The 23,718-nt window shown below is 36.8% G+C and overlaps 1 protein-coding gene across 1 annotated transcript in view; it reads right to left on the reverse strand.

Annotated features, from left to right (window-relative positions):
• Positions 1-22,562, reverse strand: part of col4a6 (collagen, type IV, alpha 6) — a 113,497-nt gene extending 90,935 nt beyond the window's left edge. The window contains exons 1-3 of the mRNA XM_062994254.1: positions 22,516-22,562; positions 22,235-22,343; positions 21,802-21,847 (exon numbers count right to left, since the gene is read on the reverse strand). Of these exons, the coding sequence (XP_062850324.1) occupies positions 21,802-21,847; positions 22,235-22,245 (57 nt within the window). The 5' untranslated portion in view covers positions 22,246-22,343; positions 22,516-22,562. The remainder of the gene's footprint in view (positions 1-21,801; positions 21,848-22,234; positions 22,344-22,515) is intronic.
• Positions 22,563-23,718: the final 1,156 nt, after the last annotated feature.

Consider the following 23,718-nt stretch of genomic DNA (forward strand, 5'->3'; position numbering starts at 1 on the left):
TTGTCAGTTAAATAAAGATTGAAGAGAATTTACAAATCACAGATTCTTCTTTCGTTTTACAACATTTCCCAATTTTTCTGGAAATGGGATCTGTAGAACTCCAACTACCAACCTTCTGCGGCTCCTTAAGCACAGTAAATGTATAGACAGAAAAACTTAGCTAGACGGTGTGAATGCAGCTCTTAAAAGCCACAGTATTATCACAGGTCTCTGTCAAATAATAAGATGACTAAAACTATAGAATAAGAATGTTGAAGGAAATTTAATTAAAAATCATAAACTGAAATTTTTTATTCACATAAGTATTCAGACCCTTGATTTAGGACTTTGTAAAAGTACTTTTGGCAGTAATTACAGCTGTAAGTATTCTTGGATATGCTTCTACAAGCTTTGCACACCTGTTTTTTTATTTATTTCATTCTTCATGGCAGATCTGTTCAAGCGTTATCAGATAAGATCCAAATCCACAACATACTAAAGTGGGCAAAAATCAAGGGGTTTGATTCATGAATCCACTGTACGTTAGAAAAAAAGCAGAAAATTATTTTCTATTTCATAGTACGGTGCAATATTAAACAGTAGTGTAGTGCTGTTTGAAATTCTTCTTTTTTTAAATGTTTTTTGTTAGTTAATTTTAGTTGGCTTAGTTTAAGTATACACATCACTGCAAACATACACAGCTTGTTTTAGCATAAAAATAATTTCTTAGTTTTAAGTATAGCTTTTTGCCAATCAATTAAGCGATTATCTAACAAATACTCTATTACGGTCAAATCGGACACATGTACAAATCTGAGATTCGGATAGTTTTGAAATCAATTAGTAACCATATCCTGCCATGCTGTCCGATGGGAACAAAATATAAGACATCGTAACCCAGCATTTCCAGAACCTTATATGGAGATGTGCTGTGTAATGCAGCCAAAGTCAAAATGTTTCTTGACCTGAAATAAAAACTTTAATAACTCCTTATCCTGGAATAATTAGTCTCGTTCATCTTCCGCCTAACAATACACAGGATGGTCAGACGACGGATGTGAACATTTAAGATGCCAGGGGAACGGCAGGTACTTTCAAAGAATAGCATGGAATATCCTGGGTACATCACATAAAACACATTAGACACAGACAATTTAATCTGAATGAAAAGCACTTAATAATCCTAACAGAGGTCTTGATTTGCAGTGGGGAATACCCTGGCTTACACAGGATTTAATTTATCCATACATCCTGAAACTACCATGTTAGGTTTAACTGCATATCAAATTATGTTTACTAAATATTAGGATGTCAGGATAAACATGCTGACTTTTTTTTTTAAAACAAGTCGCTCACGGAAAACATTAACTAATATTTATAAACTACCACATGTATACACATGCATGATTAACATTACAGTGTATCTAATACAGTGATTGTGCTCTTTATACAAAATGTAATGGATTATATGCAGTTCCACCAGATGTCACTTTGAACAATTATTGGTGTGTAGTAACTTAATGTAACATAATGTAAATATGCTTAGACTTTCTTTCATCTGCTCTCGTATTTTAGGGGTCGCCACAGCTGACTTAATATTAGCACTGAGACCTGTGTGCACCTCCCAATCGAGGAAATTACACAATCCTGTTCATGCAGACACCTGACCGACCGATAGCACTGCTGAGATTCAAACCCCGGATCTCAGCGGTAGTAAGTTTGTGCAGTTTACTGTTGCACCAAGAATGACTGAGAGTAAGCACAGCTGAAAATAATCACAACACAGCAGCAGAATAACACTTAACCAGATTGTGAAAGGATCAGACTCAAACTGACCACAGGAAGGTGACTGAATGTGGTTAATAATTACATAAGCTGAGGAGAGTGAGAATTTAAAATGAAGCACAAGTTTAGTGCAATCACAAAACTCCACCAAAGCAATCTTAGCGATCTTTCAAATGCAGAAAACATGCACTATTGTATATTTAAACATATTAACCATGAAACATATTTGTTTATAATAAACTATGTCTGGATATGATAGATATCTATATATCTATCTAGCTGATCATTAAAAACTTGGCTGTTGAGTTTTTTTAAGATTAAACACGTCTTCTGCTTTTTCTCTGTTTATTGTTTTTATCTGTATTTTTTCTTTTTCATTGCCTTTTTATATCTTCTGTCTGTTGAATTTGGAAGAAGATAAAAGGAAAGCAATTTCAGTTGTTTAATACAGCTGGTAGGCTGTAAATCTGTGTTGTGCATCCTCCAGAACAAACAAGACATCCAGTTAACCCATCTGAATCATGATCAATGTTAAAGAACCCCAGCAAAGTCCTCCACTGTGCATTTAAATATATTTCATTATGAGCAGCTAGACTGACATTTGTGCCTTTTTTCTTTTGTGTTGCTATTTCTTGTATTTTTAAATTCATCCCTTTATGTGTACCCTTTGTTTCCGAGAGCAAAAAGGAGGAAATTAAGCTCATTGTAACCCACCAGTTACTGGTGAGTATAATACGGTAAATATAATAAGGTAAGTATAATACAGTGGTTTAATGATCCTAGACTATCTTACCTTTCTGTGCTATCCAGTGACAGTTAAAGTTCAATTCTAAATTATATATACCGATCAGGCATAACGTTATGACCACCTTCCTAATATTGTGTTGGTCCCCCTTTTGCTGCCCCATACGCAACAAACAGCAATGAACGGTGTATTCTGTGACCTTTCTATCAGAACCAGCATTAACTTCTTTAGCAATCTGAGCTATATGTCGTGCATCAATGAGCCTTGGCAGTCCATGACCCTGTTGCCGGTTTTCCACTGTTCCTTCCTTGGACCACTTTTGATAGATACTGACCACTGCAGACCGGGAACACCCCACAAAAGCTGCTGTTTTGGAGATGCTCTGACGCAGTCGTCTAGCCATCACAATTTGGCCCTTGTCAAACTCGCTTAAATCCTTACAGTTGCTTGTTACACATCAACTTTGAGGATAAAATGTTTACTTGCTGCGTAATATACCCCACCCACTATAATTTAATTTATTTAATATTGAACTTTAACTGTCACTGGATAGCACAGAAAGGTAAGTCTAGAATTAACCCCAGAGTAAAGGCGCAAGGCTTAGAATTTAGTTAAGTCCCTCTTTAGGGACAGTATTTCATAGACAAATGAGCCAAATGAAAACGTTAAGGCACAAATGCAAAATGATGTCTTAATTAAAAAAGACTTGTACAACAACACCATAGCCCTGTCCCAACTGTAAAGCATGGTGTAAGAATCATTATAGAATGGGGCTGCTTTGCTGCTTTAGGACGTCAAGAGCTTGCAATCTTCGAGAGAACTAAAAACTCCAAACAATATTAAGACATTTAACAGTGGAACGTCAGGGTAGCAATTAATGATTCACAGCTCAATATACATTTAATAATGCAAAAGACAATGACAAAGACCTTAACAAAAAAGCAGCAGAATGGCTTGAAAAAAAAGAATATTCATGGTTTCAGTTGGCTGAACCGAAGCCCAGACATAATCTCCATAATTTATATAAAAAAGTTACTTAAATTCTAATTGTTAAATTCTATCCATCTGCCATTCGTCCAGAGTAGGCTGAGTTTACCAAGACACATGCACTAAGAATGCTACCATCAGTAAATATACTGTACTTACAGCTTAGCTCGAAAATAATACTTCAAAACACAGGCTTTAAACAGGACAGTGTGTATACAAATTTAACGTCTTATAGTATACAATTTATTTTACACAACAGACATGCTAAACAGTGTTATTTTTACTAAACAAAGACATGTACAACAGTAATAATACATGAGCCATTGACCTCTTCCCTTTTAAGGAAACTTTGCCTAGGAATTCAAGCATGAATGTTCTTTTCTTCAGAATTTTATGTTAAGAGTATCCAATTGTCTAGCTGATAAACCACCTTAACCCAAACAATCTGCTACAAATAAAAGATGGTGTAGTCACAGTACATTAAACTGTACTTTAAACATATAGGTAAAGATCTTAGCTGTGTTGTAGCTAGTAAAGCCCAGCCTGTACCATGATAGCTATCTCTAATGACATGAGAACTTCCAAAGCAGAAGAAACATCTTGTGCGTAAGGCCCACTACTCTTTCTCTGAAGTGATGTGCTGATAACATGGAAGACAGTTATAAAACACAAAAGGAACATGATGTGAAAACGATGGACCAGCAATGAATTGCTCCAGCTGGCTGACCTAAATTCGAACTATAGAAGTTAAGCTTCTAATGACTTGAGGCAGAATTAGATACAGTCTTTAACAGAAACACTGGGGAGAAATGAGCTCACACTCACATGAATCATCAAGATAGCTGGTAATTCTAACTACTGACATTTGTGAGAATTCGGCTTCTTCAGTATCAAGGCAACTGCCCACAATTATTACCTCAGCTGCTTTGCTAATTAAAAAATATATTTATCAAAAATCTAATCTCTGTCTAGTACATCTACAGTATTTAAAACTACCTTACGATACTCTTGTAGATCACTTTATATTAAGTGAAATCACTGTATAAATTATCCTTTCAAAGATGGAACTTTCTCCCCGTGTCTGCGTGGGTTTATCGAGAGAACGGTTTCCTCCCACAATCCAAAGACATGCAAGTGAGGTGAACTGGAGATACTAAATTGTCCATGACTGTGTTCGATATAACCTTGTGAACTGATGAACCTTGTGTAATGAGTAACTACCGTTTCCTGTCATGAATGTAACCAAAAGTGTAAAACATGATGTTAAAATCTTAATAAACAAACAAACAATCAAATATGGAACTAGTTTTAAAAATTAGGCTTAGCGTTGCCAGTGTAAATGCATTAGTCTCATGCTGCATGGATAAAACAAACCTTAGCAAAAGCATAGAATTAAGCATCAGAATTACATTTTACAGTTTTGTTCCAATATTGGAAAGTTGGCTAAAACTAAGCAAGTTTGACATTTTTCATTAGAAGCAAAAACAATGTTATAGGATGTATTAGGATATCCTATGTGTTAGGATATTTTGGACACACTATAGCAGCATATAGTTTAAATTCTGTGAGCTCAATCAATCAAGAGATGCCAGAGAGCTGGATTGCCACCTAGGCCAGCTACTCAATTCACCAGGGAGTGACAACCCAAGCTCTCGAAAAAAAGCAAAGACAAGGAACTCAATAAAGGTGGCCACCCATTAACAAAATACATAGACTGCCATGGCCCACTGTACTCAAATCCCATCCAGGGTGGACCTATCGTGACAGGTCCTGTGCAGAGTGTGACAATATGTCAGCCCTGGAGGCAGCTCACGCTCAGGGTGGATCCCTCGTAACAGCAACATTCAAAAAACATTAGAGACTAAAACTAAATACCAAGCCACTGGTTGATTTCCCAAAACACAACCAAAAAAATGCTGGCAATAGGACAGTGGGCAAAGCTGAGCAGGTCTTTAAATTAGACCTTCTACCCGGTGTATTGGCCTCACCAATAAAATCAAATAATGAGAGAATTCATCCATGAGCTGATTCAAGAGGCTGGTATATAATGATCCTCAACCGACTACAAGCAAATTAACACTTAATGAGGCACAGAAACTGCCCTTGATGTGCAGATTTAAGGAACTAGCATTGTTAGTTATCTCTGCATCCATGCCACCCTGCCAGCCATTACTGGGCATGATAAAGTAATCTGTGCATCTGTCAAGTGGGTCTGAAACAATATAGTGATCTTTCATTCTTTTTGCCTCCTCTACTGCAGTCTACGATGTTATGTTGATAACCTGATTTATGAATGTTTTGTTTTTACGTGCCCAGACAGGTACTGTTGACACAGGTGAGAAAAAAATGTTACGCTGTAAAGTCATTTATAGCCTAAAATGGTGACCTAAAGGTCAGTGAGACTGCTAGTGTTTCTACCTTTAGAGTTTTCAAAAAAGCTAGTAAAAAGGAAGAAGCACTTGCACCCTCATTTGACCACTATATCCAAACCTACAGCCGTAAGCATGTTCTGTTATGTTATTATCAATAAAATTAAGAGATTTATCCTCCCAAAGCAGCTTGAAAATTGATCTGTTAGATATACAGTGATTGCTACATTACTAACATTTCAGGGTTGGCACAACACCTATTGTAATACCTGCTCATTAGAGGTAAGGAGGTGAGGTATAATACAGAATAAGCAATAAGCAGGATCAGGATAAGTGAATTTGCTCACGATCACGACTAAGCTTAAACCTGTCGGTCACACATTTTGCAATGCCGTCATGGAAATGCAATGCAATGAGAGGAATGTATATCTGCAGGGCATAAAGGCTGCAGAAAGAAAATGCCATACTGTCCTCATACTAGCTCAACACACCTGGACAAAAAAAATAAAACCTAAGCAAAACCTACAGCTCCACTGTTACTATGGTTTACTGAGAAATTAAGTGTTCTTTTAATTAAAATTAGTACTTCTACTGTAATACTTCTTCCCAGATGTAGCACATGCTTGTTGGTAAACAAGAGAAAGCTCACTAGCTCTGCTCTCAATTCAAATCAAGCTTCAGCTTTTGGAAATGACTTTAAATGACTTTTTTTACATTAATTGCTAGAGATGCATGAGTACCGATACTGGTATCGGGTATATGCCCGATACTGCGCTCATTAACTTGTACTCGTACTCACAAACGAGGCTCCGATACTAAACATCCGATACCGTGTGCCTAGTGCACATTGCTGCGTTATGCACAGTTCACACTACACGATTTTCTGATTTGTCAGGTCGCTGTACAGTTCACACTACACGACTGAATCTTTTGCACTCCGGAGTCTTTCAGTCAATGTGTATTTCACACTACACGACTGATCGGCGATAGGGGGTTTCACACTACACGACCTTTCACCAACTGGAATCACAGACGAGCTTCTCTGATCTCCCAAACTACGTTGTTTTTTTTACAAAAACATTCATGAGAAGTGATGAGGGGTTTAATGACACCACGTCTAAAAATGCACGTCAACAAGTAGCGAGTGATCAAAGTGTTTGTGCGCTGATGTGCAGCGTAAAATCAAAGAGGAAAAATAAATGAATCGGAGTGGATTTGGCAACACGAACAGTATGGATTGTTCTATAGTGAGTTGGAGGTTAATAAATATTTTTGCAATGCAGTGTTGGTGTTATGTTTTGTAGAGGATCAAATCAGAAATACTGTAAAATGTGTGTGTTGGTGTATTCTGATATAAACTATATTAATTAAGCCTCTGTCCCACCTATTTACACTCCTCCCCTGCGCTTCCCCTCACACCGTATCCTGCGTTCTTGAGAGCCGAGTTTTGATCGCCGAGCGAACACCGAGTTGCTCCCGAGCCGGCAAATCTAGCGCCGAGCTCGGGAGCAACTCGGCGTTCGCTCGGCGATCAAAAGACGGCTCTCGATCGCTAAGTGTGAACTATCCAACAACTCGATCCGACCGGCTCGCAGAGCGTCAGATATCTGATCTGAGATGTGCGACTGGGAATGAGTGACATGTCGAACAGCAATACACCGGCACACACACACACACACACACGTTTTACAGTATTTCTGACCTGATCGTCCTCTACAAAACATAACAACAAAACACCAACATTGCAAAAATATTTATTAACCTCCAACTCACTACAGAACAATCTATGCTATTCGTGTTGCCAAATCCACTCCGATTCATTTATTTTTCCTCCTTGATTTCATCACATCAGCGCACAAACACTTTGATCACTCGCTACTTGTTGACGTGCATTTTTGGACGTGGTATCATTAAACTTCTCGTCACTTCTCACGTGTTTTTGTTTAAAAAAACGGTATTCTAAATAGGTATCGGTATCGGCAAGTACAAAAATACATGTACTCGTACTCGGTTGGGAAAAAATGGTATCGATGCATCCCTATTAATTGCTATTCATTAACATACCCAATGAATATGTACATAATGTACTTGTTATTTTTAACCTAATACTCTTCCAGTTAATCATTGCCAATTTTCACCCGCTGGCTAATTTCCTTCTACTTCACTACAGTTACCTTCTTGCTCCAACACACAACAAGCCAGCCCCTGTCTCTTTTTATGGACTGTCACTGGGCAAATCAGTATGCTTAGAGGTAGGTAGTAACTGCTCTTATAACTGCTGAATTGCCCTATAAGTGAATGGGTGTGTGTATGTGTGTCTGCCCTGCGATGGACTGGCGTTCCGTCCACTGTGCCTTGCGCCCATTGAAAAGCTGGGATAGGCTTAATTGGATAAACGGATAAACGGCCCTAATTGGATAAACGGATAAAAAAATGAATGATTGAATAAAATCTAAACAAAAGATGATATTCAAACTCAATAATTCTTTAGTTGGCTGATAAATGACTGAACAATGCCATTGCTAAACTGCAGGTGTAGCCCATAAACTAAAATATTGTTATGCATCTGATCAGAAAGTACACAAAACTGCAAAAAAAGGTTGTCTTGTGTTTTTCTAAAAATCTACTGGGTCAAACATACACATAAAACAACTCAGATTAACAAGGTACTGGTAGAGATTCTTTTAACCAACAACCAACCATCATCAATCTATGGTAACCAATAACTGACAAGCTTATAAAATATAAAACTTACCACAGTTTCATATTAATAAGTCCCATTCTTTACCGAAAATATAACATACCGAAAATTGCAGTAATGTAGAATGTGTATGAATGTCATTTTGAACCTTTTTTTGAGCAACTTTAGATCCTAAAATAAAATAAATATTATTTTTTGGTCACAATTACCAAACTTATTTTTGGAAGACAAAAGGTAAGGTATTCAAACACAACAAGACTGTACTAATTAACAAGCATGTTAATGGTAGTACAATGCTGTGGGCCAGTATTACTGCTAATGAAACTGATGCATTGCTGAAAGTGGACTGAATAAGAAAAATGACTTTCTTTCATCACAAAATTCTTTCATCTTGGATGCATACTAAATAAATGAGAACAAATGTGCAATAGTATAAAAACTGCGTTTCAGTAACAGGAAAGAAAGTGGCTATAAAAAAACAAGTACAGAAAAACAAAGCGATAAAGGTGAATACAATAAAACCCAGTTAGGAGATTTAAAGTTTAATATAAATGTCAAGTAAATGTATACTTAACAGTTTTAAGCTGTACATTTTTATATACTCAGCACTTAAGATTTTACCCCAGAGAAGCAGTTCCCCTATAAAACCTATTCATCCTAGATGTTGTCATTCATATGACAAGTTACTTTGAATGCAATGGAAAAAAAATTATCAAAAAGGGCCCCACAGCAAGAAAGTCCTGGGTTTAATTCCCCAGACAGGTAAAAAATAATAATGAGACGGGTTAATCAGAGAATAGACAAATTAAAGGACAGGCAGCTACACGACAAAAAGAGAACAAATCAGTAATCCAGCTATGCAGCGATAGCAAACACTGGATGACAAATGACAAATGAAAAGAAAAAAATGTAGATACAGCACTATAGACAAAAAGAGTTTTTGTATCTTAGACTCAGGAATGTGTCTCTCTTTTCTGCTCTGACCCTTTTCCTGGCTTCTTCCTATTTTTCCAAAATATAAAAGAACAAGAGTCACCAGCTACAATCATAATCACTATCAAGGATTAGTAGGCTATGCCACAACTATATGTCTGTCTGTATGTATGTCTAATATTAATATTACTTCCTACCACCTATAGGTTATATGCACTTATTAATGTGTACAGGATTTTAAGATTATTTGTGAATAAAATGATTAACAATGATTGATGGATAGAAAGATTTAGGATATTTTGTGGGAATGGACATTTTATAAATATTTAATTACATTCAATTTGTTATAAATAATAAAAATATGTCAATATTAAAATATTGATTAATTGTAAGTGCACCTTTAAAAATTAGGCCTCTCGGCCTAAAATGAAAAGTTAAGGATTTCTATTACATGTGCTTTGTAAAAACGTCAATTAATTCTGTAGTGTTGAAAAGACATGTTTTTTTAATTCATTTTTCTTCTTGTCATTGTTAAGATTTTTATTTATTTACTCTTAACTCTTTGCCTAAATCAAAACCCTTTAAAAGTGTAATAAATCAAGCACTAAAAATGTCTAGATTTTTACTTTCACAGACTACTTCCACTTTCCCATTCTGTCTGCGGTGTAAAATTTGACCTTTGACCTTCACTGACTAGGTGTAGTAGTAACCAAAACCTCTCAATTATAACCTCTCAAGCCTCAGCCAGTAAAACAAGCAAAAGTCAAACATTGATACATGCTAGACACACTCTTTTCATCTCCTTTAGTTATGATGAAGTTTTACTTGCATGCTGTGGTGTTGAAGAACAATTCACAAAAGGTTAAAAAATGTCTTAACAATCCCAGCATATATAAAAATAGAACTGTTTCAGATACCAACAGAGAGAAAAGGGAAGAAAGAAAAGACACAGGATAAAGGGATGCATTTGAGTCGATAGGTGATCTTTTTCTGTGATTTAAAGTTTGTTATTTTCATGCTTAGGGTTAAGAAGTTGCATATAGCAAGTGATAAGTTAGTGGTGTGAAAAGTTCTTTACGGTAATTTACCATTGTGGCATGGCCTCCTAACCCTATGTTTATGATGATGATTGACTGTAGCTGGTGATTTTCCTTTGTCTATATAAAAAAGCGCAAACTGGACTGCCCCATTACATGGAACAGTGGTCTCTATGCAAGGTTGAGAAAAACAAAATGGTTAAATATAATTTCACCATCAAGAAGCAGGTCTGCCATGGAGAAGCTGTTGGCACATGGATGTTACAGTGCATAGTAAAGTTTGAAATGGCAGTAAGCTTAAAGCTTGCTTTTCTTTCTATTTTAGCAGAGATAAAATACACAAAAGGAACTTTTTTCTGACAAAAACAGAAAAAGACAAAGGAAAACAAAGAAAAGAATGCATTTGGGTTGACAATAATGCATAGGTCATATGTTTTTAAAAGACATCTAAATTAAACTGAACCCAAATATCAGAATGGTATAAGGTGTTTTTGTTCATTTAACACAGTATAAATCACAGCAGGGGACTGTTAACCCCTTAAAACTTACATTACTCACACTAGGACCTACAATAATACTACAGTATTTTCTTTCTAGTTACTGAATAACATGCTTAATAATAAATAACCTAATAATATACAAAAAGTTTAAGACTAAAAACTTGCTATGACACTCATTTCACCTGAGTAACATATTAAGACACTGCATTTCTGCATATATGCTTCATTTAAAGGTTTAACAAACACATTTTTATCAGCAATGTGTAAAAACAGAGTTTAAATGACTGTTTGACCAACAAATGTGCTTCTGTAAATACCTTCAGTATGTGAGTGCAGTTTTCTGAAGCTTAGGTATTCAACACACAGCTCATCCTAAGAGTTCACCCATTCACAAACACAGCTGTCAGATCTTTCAACATCACTTTTACTCCGGCTGTACTGTCTTAATTTTGTCTGGCAGAGGCCACACACAACCACTGTTAAATCAGTGTTTACTTTTTTCCCTTTAAAGCTACAGTCCAGTTGGGATTAATGGAACAGTTTTTGTTCTAAATACAAAGTTATGGTTAGTTTTAACAGGTGTATTGATTCTGAGGATTTGCTTTTTAAAAAACAGCCCATTTCAAGACTGGACCAGATAATGTCTATTTGCTGCGTATCCAAAGCAACTTACGCTTATCATTAAATACAATTTAAGCAACTGAGGGTTAAGGGCCTTGCTCAGGGCCAAACAGTGGCAAATTGGAGATGGTGGAGCTTGAACCAAAAACCCTAACCGCTGAGCTACCACTGCTCTACTAAATATAAGCTGTTGTTGAAAGAGGTGATGCAGCTAGTGGTTAACACGTCCCTGTATAATTTTTTTGAATGAGTTGCAGGCATTAAATTGTGTTCAAGCTCAAACATTACCTATTGTGTTTCACATTGTTTTTTGTTTTGTACTATGTAGATGTCACTATTTCCTGTTCTTTTAAGCATTTAACATATTGTCCTAATGTTTCTAAACCTGATTTTTTTTTTTTTTTATAAATGCCTGAAAGAGAGGAATGGTATCACAAGTTCCCATGACAAATGATTCCTCTACAAATAGTGCTTCTGTAACCAGTAGCTAGCTATTAAGCAATCTTTAACATTAGCACTTTATTATTATTTTTTGACACCACCCAGTGGTTTTACCTTCTCTGCCCTCCTCTGTCTATACTCACTGAACCAAATTTTAGTCAGTCACAAAGGTGTTAGAAATGTTAATTGATAGCAGAAATTTAGAGGAACCTCAAACAGAACCTGTAGCCTTGAGGCAGAGATATATCAGGGAGGGGCACCAACAAATCAAACAGCAGCCTCATTTCTGAAGGAATGTTCTAGAAAGTGACACCTGCAGCAAGAGAAAATTCTCTCAACAAGTTCTGCCAGGCAGGCTTGGAATTCTTTTGCAGAACAGAGGCTGGGGAGGGAAGCCTACAGAGATAACTTAGTGGGGAAACAAATCATATGGATCTAATAATTAGAGAGAAAGCTGTTCTGGGAAAGTGTGAAGTATAGTGATAAGGCCTGGTCAGTCTGTCCTTGTTTTAGATTTGCATTTATCTTTTCTCATCCTCCCTCAAACATGAGTTGTGTAGCCAAATATTCAGCGCCAATTGCATTGGCATTCTCAGTATCCTGAATGGCAGTATCTCAAGCAAGACGTCCATGTAATGTGTGCCTTCCATCAAAATTTTCAGCCCTGTTTACTAAAGGCTGTCTCAAAAATCTAATTGCAGATTTAACTTTTCTACTATTTCTACTAAAACACTAGATGAGCAATTTATCTGTATGTTTCTACCATCTGTGACACAATAATGAGTACTGACCACAGAACTAACCTCTGATCTGTCTAAAAACAAGCACTGGGGATTACCAAAAGTGATCCCAACCGTGAACCACTGTATCTAAAACGATCCACTCTTACATTTACATTTTCGGCATTTAGCAGACGCTTTTATCCAAAGCGGCTTACAATACTGTGACAGTATACAGTCTGAGCAATTGAGGGATAAGGGCCTTGCTCAAGGGTCCAACAGCAGCAACCTGGCAATGGTGGGGCTTGAACCAGCGACCTTTGGATTACTAGTCCAATGCCTTAACCGCTAGGCTACAACTGCACTCTTAAAATATAGCAGAATACAGCATTCTGAATTTGATGCCCATGACACATTTTAAAAAGTTGTGACAGAGGAAAATTTTTTTTTTTTTATAAAATATTCAGTTTCAACACGTTATAAGCAGGTGAACTGGTAACAGATGAGGATCAGGATCAGTTAAAAAAAAAAAAGCAAACATGGAGGAGGCTCAGTGATGTTTTGGGGTTGCTTTGCTGTCTCAGGCACTATTATAGTATTATTATAGTCTTATAGTAGGATATATATTAATATATATCATATTATTACACTATTGTTATTTAATACCAGGCACCCAATAAAGTCAGGAGACTTTTAAGGCATTTTGGAGTGGAAAGTATAACCCAGTGTTATAAAGTTGTTGCTCAGCAGAGTCTTCACAAAGGATGACACAAAACACACCGGTGGATGTGAATAAAACATCTGATGTGCCATTCTGATCTGCTATGAGTCCTTTCTATTGAACTTTTGTGGAAAGAGCTGAAACGTGCAGCTGGAAGACATGACCCCTCCAACTAGCGAGAGCTGGAACAGTTTGCTAAAGAAGAGAGGTACTGGTCAAACTACCAGCAGAAAAGCACGAAAATCTTATATAGAATAACAAAAATGCTTGATTGCAGTAATTGCTTCTAACGGCTGTGCTACAAAGTATATTAAAGATAAAAAATTTTGTCCAATGTCGTTTGTTTTACTTTTTTATAATTTTTTTTATAATATGTTCAGTAAAGTTTTTATTCCATTCAACTTTAATAAATAAAAATAAATACAATCCACTTTGGTCAGTTTTAACTAAAAGAAAAACAATATTTTTACAGTAACTGAAAGAGTACTTCCACAAACTAAAGCTAAAAAATCAATAATAAATGTTTAACATTAAAAAAGTTCTGTAAGGGATGTTGATACTGTGTTTCTACATTCATAAATTGAGTTTTTGCTCTTCTGTTATCTTCAAGAATGTTCCTGTCTTCCTTTACCTGCCACTGAGAAGCAACCCCATAGCATCAGCAAGATATGTTCCTGCCTGTTTTTTACCAGACACAGTGCTTGCTGTTCTGCCCAAGGGGTTCAATTTCATCTTATCAGACCAGAAGATATTTTTCTTCATTCTGCCATAGGTCCTTTACATGCCATTTAACAAACCTCAAGCATGCTACCATATGCCTTGTACTTAAGAATCACTTCCATTTTGCCACTCACAGTGCTGTAAAGATGTTTGTCCATCCAACAGGTTCTCACATTTCAGTGACTGTCTAGTTCTTTTTATTTCCTGACCAAGACCATTCTTGCTTGCCATGTCCAATTTGGCCAGACAGCCAATTTCAGAGATGTGCAATGCTTTTTCTATTTAAAAATGATTGAGGTCACTGTTGTCCTGGGATCACTCAAAGCTTTAGATACTCTTTTATATTCTTACCCTAATCTATGCCTAGCCACAGACAGTTCCCTGGAGTTCATAGCTTGTTTTTGTCCTGACACTTATAAACCCAAGTTTGTGATTTTACAAACTATGTACAAAAGCTCTGTGATGGATTGATGACCTGTCCAGGGTGTTTTCTCCCTTTTGGTGAGTGAATTGTACACATTGCAACCCTGAACAGGATAAAGCAGTGGTAAACCAGATAATGAATGATTGAATTATGTCCAAATATTTCAAATTGCAACAGGTGGACTCCAACTGAGTTTAGTCAAATCTAAAGGATAATAATAGTAAACAGCATACAAATGAACATGCAGTCAGGTTAATTGGAGACACTGACTTGCCCTGTAGGTGAATGGGTGTTTGTGTATGTGTATCTGCCCTGCTATGGACTGGCGCCTCATCCAGTGTGTTACTGGGTGCCTTGCGCCCATTAAAAAGCTGGGATAGGCCCGCAACCCTAATTGAATAAGCGGTTAAGATGTCTGAATTGACAGTAAAAATGTGAATCATATTTATTCAAAATCAGATCCACAACACAAGAACAAGCTCAAAAAGTCAGGGAATCTTAATATATACTGTATCCACTATGCAGAATATTTGTGACTTGTGTAATACTACTGGTTTCTAGTCTGTCTATACATAACTATAATTGTTCTTTGTTGTTTAATTTATACTTTTTTTTTAACAAAACTGTATTAGTACCAAAATAACTGACCTTTCTAAAGCAAAATAATGCACATTGTTGGCTTCATATCCATAACTGTGCTAATGAATCTTATTAACTGTATTTTTTTTTATTAAGGCCACTGTGGTCACTTTTTATTAACTGTATTAACTAACTTTAATACATGAATGTTTTCTAACTATGCAATTCTCTTTTAAGCTTCTCCATGAGTATGTGTGGTAAGGTGGCAATTCCTGTGTGGTCCTTCTCATGTTATAAATTGCTATGCGTAAGTCATAATCCATACAGGGACAATTTCTTACATTAGGGGCTACATGAAATATGAAATACGATCATACAAATAATTTTGAAATTAAAAATGTTGAATTAAAACAGTGTGAGGACTAAATCATTTATTTATGCATGTGTACATGTCTGAAAGAAGATATATGATTTTGTTTGAGTGATAGGGAAAGATTATATGAAAATATATGAATCACAGTTTCCTCTGCAACAGACAGTATAATGATAAATCAGGAACAAAATTGCATGCTGTGAAACATTCTGTGAATATGTAAGCCATACAGCTCACAATCAGTGTTCATTTTAATCCCAGTGGTGTTCAGTGGGGTTAAGCTCAAGGCTCTGTGCAAACCATTGGAGTTCCTCCACACTAAATTTGTCAAACCATGTATTAATGGGTCTCTCTGTAAGCACAGGTGCACAGTCATGGTGGAACAATTAAGGGCCTTTTTGAAACTTGTGCCACAAAGTTGGAAAGATATAATTTATTTCATATAAATGATTTATATGACAATAAATTGTACTTTCTGTTGTGGTAATGCTTTCTCAGAAACAGTGATAGCTCAGTGGTTAAGGACCAGTAATTTTTTTAATCCAAACCTCACCACTGCCAATTTGCATCCATCAGGCCAATAAACAAGGCCCTTATCCCTAAATCATATTTGCTGACAATTGTAAGTCGCTTTGGATAAAAGCTTGTGCTAAATTCCATAAACGTACATGTAAATAAGTAAAATGTCCTCCACTTTTGGCCAAATTGCCAAATGTGTGAGGACATGCCTCTGTGTGTGCATGTGAAAGAGATAAAGTTGAGGAAAATATGATATGATCTATGATCCTGGAGATCTAATGTCTGGTGTGCATTGAATGCTTCTGTAAAAAGCCCCTCATGCATGTAATTTTGCTCTGAAATGTGCAGGTTATTTACTCAAAACAATCTGTGATTTGGTCATTGTCTTTAAGCTATATTCAACTGACAAAAGTACACAGAAATGATGTTTTAATGTTTTGGCTAGCCAATTTGATTGTATTTTGTAAATATAAATGAATTTAGAATTTGATGCATAGATAGAATAGAATGCCTTTATTTGTCATATGTACAGTGGGGTCAAAAAGTATTTAGTCAGCCACTGATTGTGCAAGTTCTCCTACTTAGAAAGATGGAAGAGGTCTGTAATTTTCATCATAAGTACACTTCAACTATGAGAGACAAAATGAGAAAAAAAAAATCCAGGAAATCACACTGTAGGATTTTTAAAGAATTTATTTGTAAATTATGGTGGAAAATAAGTATTTGGTCAATAACAAACAAGCAAGATTTCTGGCTCTCACAGACCTGTAACTTATTCTTTAAGAAGCTCTTCTGTCCTCCACTCGTTACCTGTATTAATGGCACCTGTTTGACCTCGTTATCTGTATAAAAGACACCTGTCCACAGCCTCAAACAGTCAGACTCCAAACTCAACCATGGCCAAGACCAAAGAGCTGTCGAAGGACACCAGGAAGAAAATTGTAGACCTGCACCAGGCTGAGAAAAGTAAATCTACAATAGGCAAGCAGGTTGGTGTGAATAAATCAACTGTGGGAGCAATTGTAAGAAAATGGAAGACATACAAGACCATTGATAATCTCCCTTGGGGTCAAGATCTCATCCCGTGGGGTCAAAATGATCATGAGAACGGTGAGCAAAAATCCCAGAACTACACAGAGGGACCTGATGAATGACCTGCAGAGAGCTGGGACCAAAGTAACAAAGGCTACCATCAGTAAACACACATACGCCGAGAGGGACTCAAATCCTGCAGTGCCAGGCGTGTCCCCCTGCTTAAGCCAGTACATGTCCAGGCCTGTCTGAAGTTTGCCAGAGAGCATATGGATGATCCAGAAGAGGATTGGGAGAATATCATGTGGTCAGATGAAACCAAAATGGAACTTTTTGGTAAAAACTCAACTCGTCGTGTTTGGAGGAAGAAGAAAAACCCAAGAACACCATACCTACTGTGAAGCATGGGGGTGGAAACATCATGCTTTGGGGCTGTTTTTCTGCAAAGGGGACAGGACGACTGATCCGTGTTAAGGGAAGAATGAACGGGGCCATGTATCGTGAGATTTTAAGCCAAAACCTCCTTCCATCAGTGAGAGCATTGAAGATGGAACGTGGCTGGGTCTTCCAGCATGACAATGATCCCAAACACACCGCTCGGGCAACGAAGGAGTGGCTCCGTAAAAAGCATTTGAAGGTCCTGGAGTGGCCTAGCCAGTCTCCAGACCTCAACCCCATAAAAAATTTGTGGAGTCCGTGTTGCCCAGCGACAGCCCCAAAACATCACTGCTCTAGAGGAGATCTGCATGGAGGAATGGGCTAAAATACCAGCTACAGTGTGTGCAAACCTGGTGAAGACTTACAGGAAACGTTTCACCTCTGTCATTGCCAACAAAGGTTATGTTACAAAGTATTGAGTTGAACTTTTGTTATTGACCAAATACTTATTTTCCACCATAATTTACAAATAAATTCTTTAAAAATCCTACAATGTGATTTCCTGGATTTTTTTTTCTCATTTTGTCTCTCATAGTTGAAGTGTACTCATGATGAAAATTACAGACCTCTCTCATCTTTCTAAGTAGGAGAACTTGCACAATCAGTGGCTGACTAAATACTTTTTGGCCCCACTGTACATATACAGACGTACAGTACAACAAAATAATTTTTTGAATATCCCAGCTTGGTTGGAAGCTGGGGTCAGAGCACAGGGTCAGCCATCGTACAGCACCCCTGGAACAGAGACGGTTAAGTGCCTTGCTCAAGGGCTCAACAGTGGCTGCATGGCAGAGCCGGGATTTGAACTCTCAACCTATCAGTTGATAGCCCAAAGCCCTACCCACTAGACTACCACTGTCCCAAGCAGCATATTCAATAAGCAGGTGAATTAATAATATGTGAGAGTTTTAAGATTGGAAAAAAGCAGGATCCACCAAAGGTCCAATAACACCAAGGCCAATTCCCAAATGACCCATCAAAGACCCCCAAAGATGGGTAGTGGCTCACTAGTTTGTGTTTCAGTGCTCACTGAAGGGATGACTTGCATACGTGAGACAGTATTACTGACATAGGGGCTCTCATATTGGGATTTTAGAGAGACTATTCTCAGAAACTCCACTGTTATTTGAGCAAGGCATTGGCAGGCCTCAATCTACAGACTGCAAAGAGACAAAGTGTGTGTACTTGAAAGAATGGGCAAAAATTACCCTTAGAACTGCAACTATTAGTATCATACCAGTGTTGTTACAGTAGAAATAAGGTCTACACACCCCTGTTAAAATGCCAGAATGTAGAAAATTACACCAAAAGTAATTTACATTTTCAGCATTTAGCAGACGCCTTTATCCAAAGCGACTTACAGTACAGTTACAGTATACAATCTGAGCAATTGAGGGTTAAGGGCCTTGATCAAGGGCCCAACAGCCACAACTGGCAGTTGTGAGGCTTGAACCAGCAACCTTTTGATTACTAGTCCAGTACCCTAACCACTAGGCTACGACTTGCCGTAATCATTTCAAATTTAATCATTTTACATTTATTTCCACCTTTAATGTGACCCATAATTTGTGCAATTCAATTAAAACAAAGTTAAATTGTTTAGAGGGGAAAAGTAAAAATATGCTAAAATAATGTGGTTGCACAAGTGTGCACACCTTCTATAAATTGGGGGTGTGACTGTGTTCAGAATAAACCAATCACATTTAAACTTGTGTTAAATAATAGTCAGTACACGTGCCATGAATTAAAATAACTCTGTACCCTCTGTAATTGTCCTGACGTTTAGGAAAATAGTTGCATCTTACAGCAAAAGCCATGAAGAGCTTACAAAGCATCAAAGGAATCTCATTGGTGAAAGGTATCAGTCAGGAGAATTATAGAAAAAAAAATCCAAGACATTGCATATACCATGAAACACAGTTAAGTTGGTCACCAGTGATATTAACAAGACCTGGATAGCCCTACAAAATTGATTAACTGGTCCAAAAGAGGTCTACAGCAACATAAAAAATTTTTTTGCAAGTGATTGTGTACTATATGTGATAACAATATTTTATATTCTTCATATGTCTGGGATGTGCCCAGTTACATTTAGCAAAAACCTACATCAACTTTGCCAAAAGCATTTTGGGGAAATGTGTTATGGTTTGATGAGACAAGGTTAAACTTCTTGGCCATAATTCCAAAACAAATGTTTGGAGGAGAGGTGGTGGGAATTAAGAACAGTTCCAAATATCAGTTAATTTTGGCACAAAACTTTTAGGCATCTTCTAAAAATCTCAAGATAAAAGATATTTCACTTTTAAGCATGATAATGACCCACAGCATACCTACACATCAACAAAAAATAACTTCACCTGAAGATCAAAGTTTCTGAATGGCCCAGCCAGAGCACAGACCTGAATCTAGGTGAAGATCTGTAGGTTCACCTGAAAAGACTGCACACAGGAAATGCCCTTGCAATATGACAGATTTGAAGTGATTTTGTAAAGATGAGTGGGCATAGCTTGCCAAGTCAAAATGTGCCATGCTGATAGACTCCTACCAAAAGAGACTGATTGCGGTTATAAAATAAAAAGGTGCGTCAACAAAGTATTAGTTTGTGTAAGGGTGCATATTTTGTGCAACCACATTATTGTTTTTATTTTTCCCACTTAAAATATTTTAGTTTGTTTTTTAATGGAACTGTAAAACAGATTAAAGGTCACAATAAAAGTGGAAAAAGTCTAAAATTATTCATCATGGTCTTATTTTAATACATCACAAACTGGCATTTTAAGAGGGAGGTGTAGACTTTTTATATCCACTGTATTTTCATACAACATATTAGTTTGTCGAGTAACAGTTAACCATTAATGGCAGTCCTTTATCCTTAGGTCACTGCACAATTCTGCATATACTTCAATAACTTTCATGTTCTATTATTTTTATAACAGAAAATATACAATTAAAAACCTTACTTGACACATAGTCTTTTATCTGGTAATTTACTGTATATGGGAAAGTGCTGATAATACTGTGACTTGTATATTACTGGAGTGTATTGTATTTGTTTTTTCTTGTTATACAACAAACTAACTTGCATACAATTAAAAAATCATTTACATGGGCTCAATTAAATAAATGGGGCTCATCTAATACTATTGAATTCAACTGTATACTTTATAAAGAATAGCCATGAAGCAACATGAACAATCATTTAAATACTACATAAAATACATAGTTTTAATGGAACTCCAGCAAGTATGAATATGTTTAAAAGCAGAACAGTTACAGGAAGAAGGCTGAAATATGAGTCACAAATATTCAATTACTATATTAAAGTCATTCATAATAAATCCGATGTTTTACATTGCATGAAAATGCAAAATGTGACAAGTAAAACCTGACAAGTAACTGCTGTCATTTCAAATCATCATAATTAGTTTAGCTAATTGTAATTAGGTGATTCAAATGATAAAAAGGCCTAGGACAAAACAGTGAATCCTTCAGTGTACATGTTGGATCAGGTGAACATTATGATTTGTGAGATCACTCAAAGAAGGTTGGTCAAGATGCTTAGAAAGGCCATGTGTTATTTTTTATCTTGTGATAAATACGGTATCACAACTTATTTTTCCTGTGTTGTTGAAATAATGAATGTTGCGTACCCTCAACAAAAGCTGCCAAATCGTATTAAGTGATGAAGACCAAAGTGGAAATCGTCTAGCACTGACAAACATACAATTACAATACTTGTGTACAATACTTGTGTCAGCTCCTGATCAAAGTAAAAACAAATGCATGGATCCATCATGTGATGTACAGAACACAAGCAGCTTATGCATCTGATCACCAGAAAAGTTATGATCACAAGAAAACAACTTTTCTTATCCTGAGACTACAAGATAAAAAATAACACATGGCCTTTCTGGACACAAATTTGTGTGCAGTTTGTCCTACTTCAAGAGTCCACCGGTAAGACATTCTGTAAATACCACTTATCTTCTAAACCTATAGCAGTGTTAAAACATGACTCATAATGTTACACTTAAAAAAACACCAAGCACCAGGTGCGCGGTTTATCTAATGGTTGTTATGGGGATCATCAGTACCCTATTAATATTAAACTCGAATAGATCTTTGTATGAATCTCGGACACTCGAGCATGGGTTTAAAGATAAGTAAAGCGCACTTACTGCGTATGTGGAGTCCAGCCACAGGACCACAGCAAGACACCCAAACCTGCCAAAAAACCACAAGGTGAATCCATTCATTGGAAGACTGGTACTAACAGTACTATTGTGCAATAAGAGTAACCGTGGCTGCAGGTCTGTAGCTAGAAAACCACATAGGAGCTTCACTACACTTTAATTGAACTGATCAATAGTTTTGAAACAAAGACCACATGATAAATCAAGTGCAACCAGGTGCAATCGTGGTGTGTATGAAACCCTGCGGTTAGCTGGCTCTTTTTGGAAATAGTGGATGCCAACTGATTAGAATAAAGTGCGTATAAGTGCGTAGCAGTTATACAACTTCAGTAAGGCATACCAAGTGAACACCTTTCTTCAACACATTGTAAGGACTATAGAGTAATATTAACGTAGAGTAAAACTTGCAGGTACGTACCACAGATTCATGGTGTAGGTAAATATCGGTGAGCTGGTGTGTCGAGTCCCGCTCAGTCCACAGCAAGCCGCGGGTTCAGATTCGTTTACTGCGCTCACCGCTTCATCTACTGCAAGTCCGAAACACACACACACACACACACACGCACATTTACAAAGACCTTTATACACTTATAAAGAACCCACACAAGACGTTTCTGTGGTGATAGAAGTATCTGCGATAAAAGGCAAGTTGCACTGGCTTTAAGTGAATTATAGAAAAAAGACGAACGTTGAACTCACGAAACTTGGGTGCTGAAAGCTGGTCTGTCGCTTCCCGACTCGATACCGCTCACCCCAACACTGCGCTGTGCAGCAGAGAGAGGGGCAGAGCTTAGAGCTGTCAATCACACCTCTGTCTCACACCCCTTACACTCACAGAGCGCAGACTATACACTAGTGTATTACAGTCATAAGAGCAAATGATATAAAACATTTCCCCACGTAACATTCCTGAATAAACCATGCAACAATAATAAACATAATAATAATAAAAAAAGTAATAAACATAATAAAAAGTAAAAAGAAACTCAATTTAAAAATATCTGTAATTTTGAACAAGTTGCACTGCGTAAATTATTACTGTTATTACATACAAAACGTCAGAGCATCAGTTCATACCCTTTCTTTTTTACTTACTCACACTTATAGGCCAACTTAGAACAGCTAAGCTTCAAATTCTGCAAACAAATCACATAGACACAAAGAAAAGTGACCAGCAGCAGGGAAAAACTGAGGACCTTGGGACCTGTGCAACACTTACTTCACCAGCTATGCCACCATGCCACTCTTTGGAATGACTATGTACTGTACTAGGCAAAAGTAGCAAAGTTTAAATGACCATCCATATTTATTTATTCTTATTATACAGATGCTAACAGAAAATACAGGAATTATGTACACACAATAAAAAACACAGTTTTTAAAACAAAATAACTTCTTTTGATTGCAGAAAGGTCAACTTGGCATCCTGATGAAGCTGTCAGATTTTGAGACAGGTCCTTGCTGGACTGAAAGTTTTCTTGACCTTCAAGTCCTTTTTTTGTCTTTGACCTCTCCTGATTCTTTCAAATTCTTTAAAACAGCATGACAACCACATCCTGAGTATCCAGTTAGTTTGCTGATTTCTCTTTAAGAGTGGCCTTCCTGTTTCAATTTAATATTTTTATGTCTCTGATTTTTGGCATTTTGAATAGAATAATGCAATTGAAAGTTGGTCTTATACATATTAGCAAGCTCCCAATAAACTTATACAACATGTGTATGTAATGCTCAAGCATGTCTTGCACAAACTTGGTGTAATAGACTGCAGTCATTTTGACATGTAATATTAAGACATGCTAGCAATGACGTTAATTAGGATTTAATTCAAACTAACAAATCATTATATATTGTCATTATACCATTGCTAAAACAGCAAATCTAATAGTGGCCTAAGACTTTTGC

This window comes from Trichomycterus rosablanca, chromosome 4 (assembly GCF_030014385.1).
Source record: "Trichomycterus rosablanca isolate fTriRos1 chromosome 4, fTriRos1.hap1, whole genome shotgun sequence".
Taxonomy (NCBI): Eukaryota; Metazoa; Chordata; class Actinopteri; order Siluriformes; family Trichomycteridae; genus Trichomycterus; species Trichomycterus rosablanca.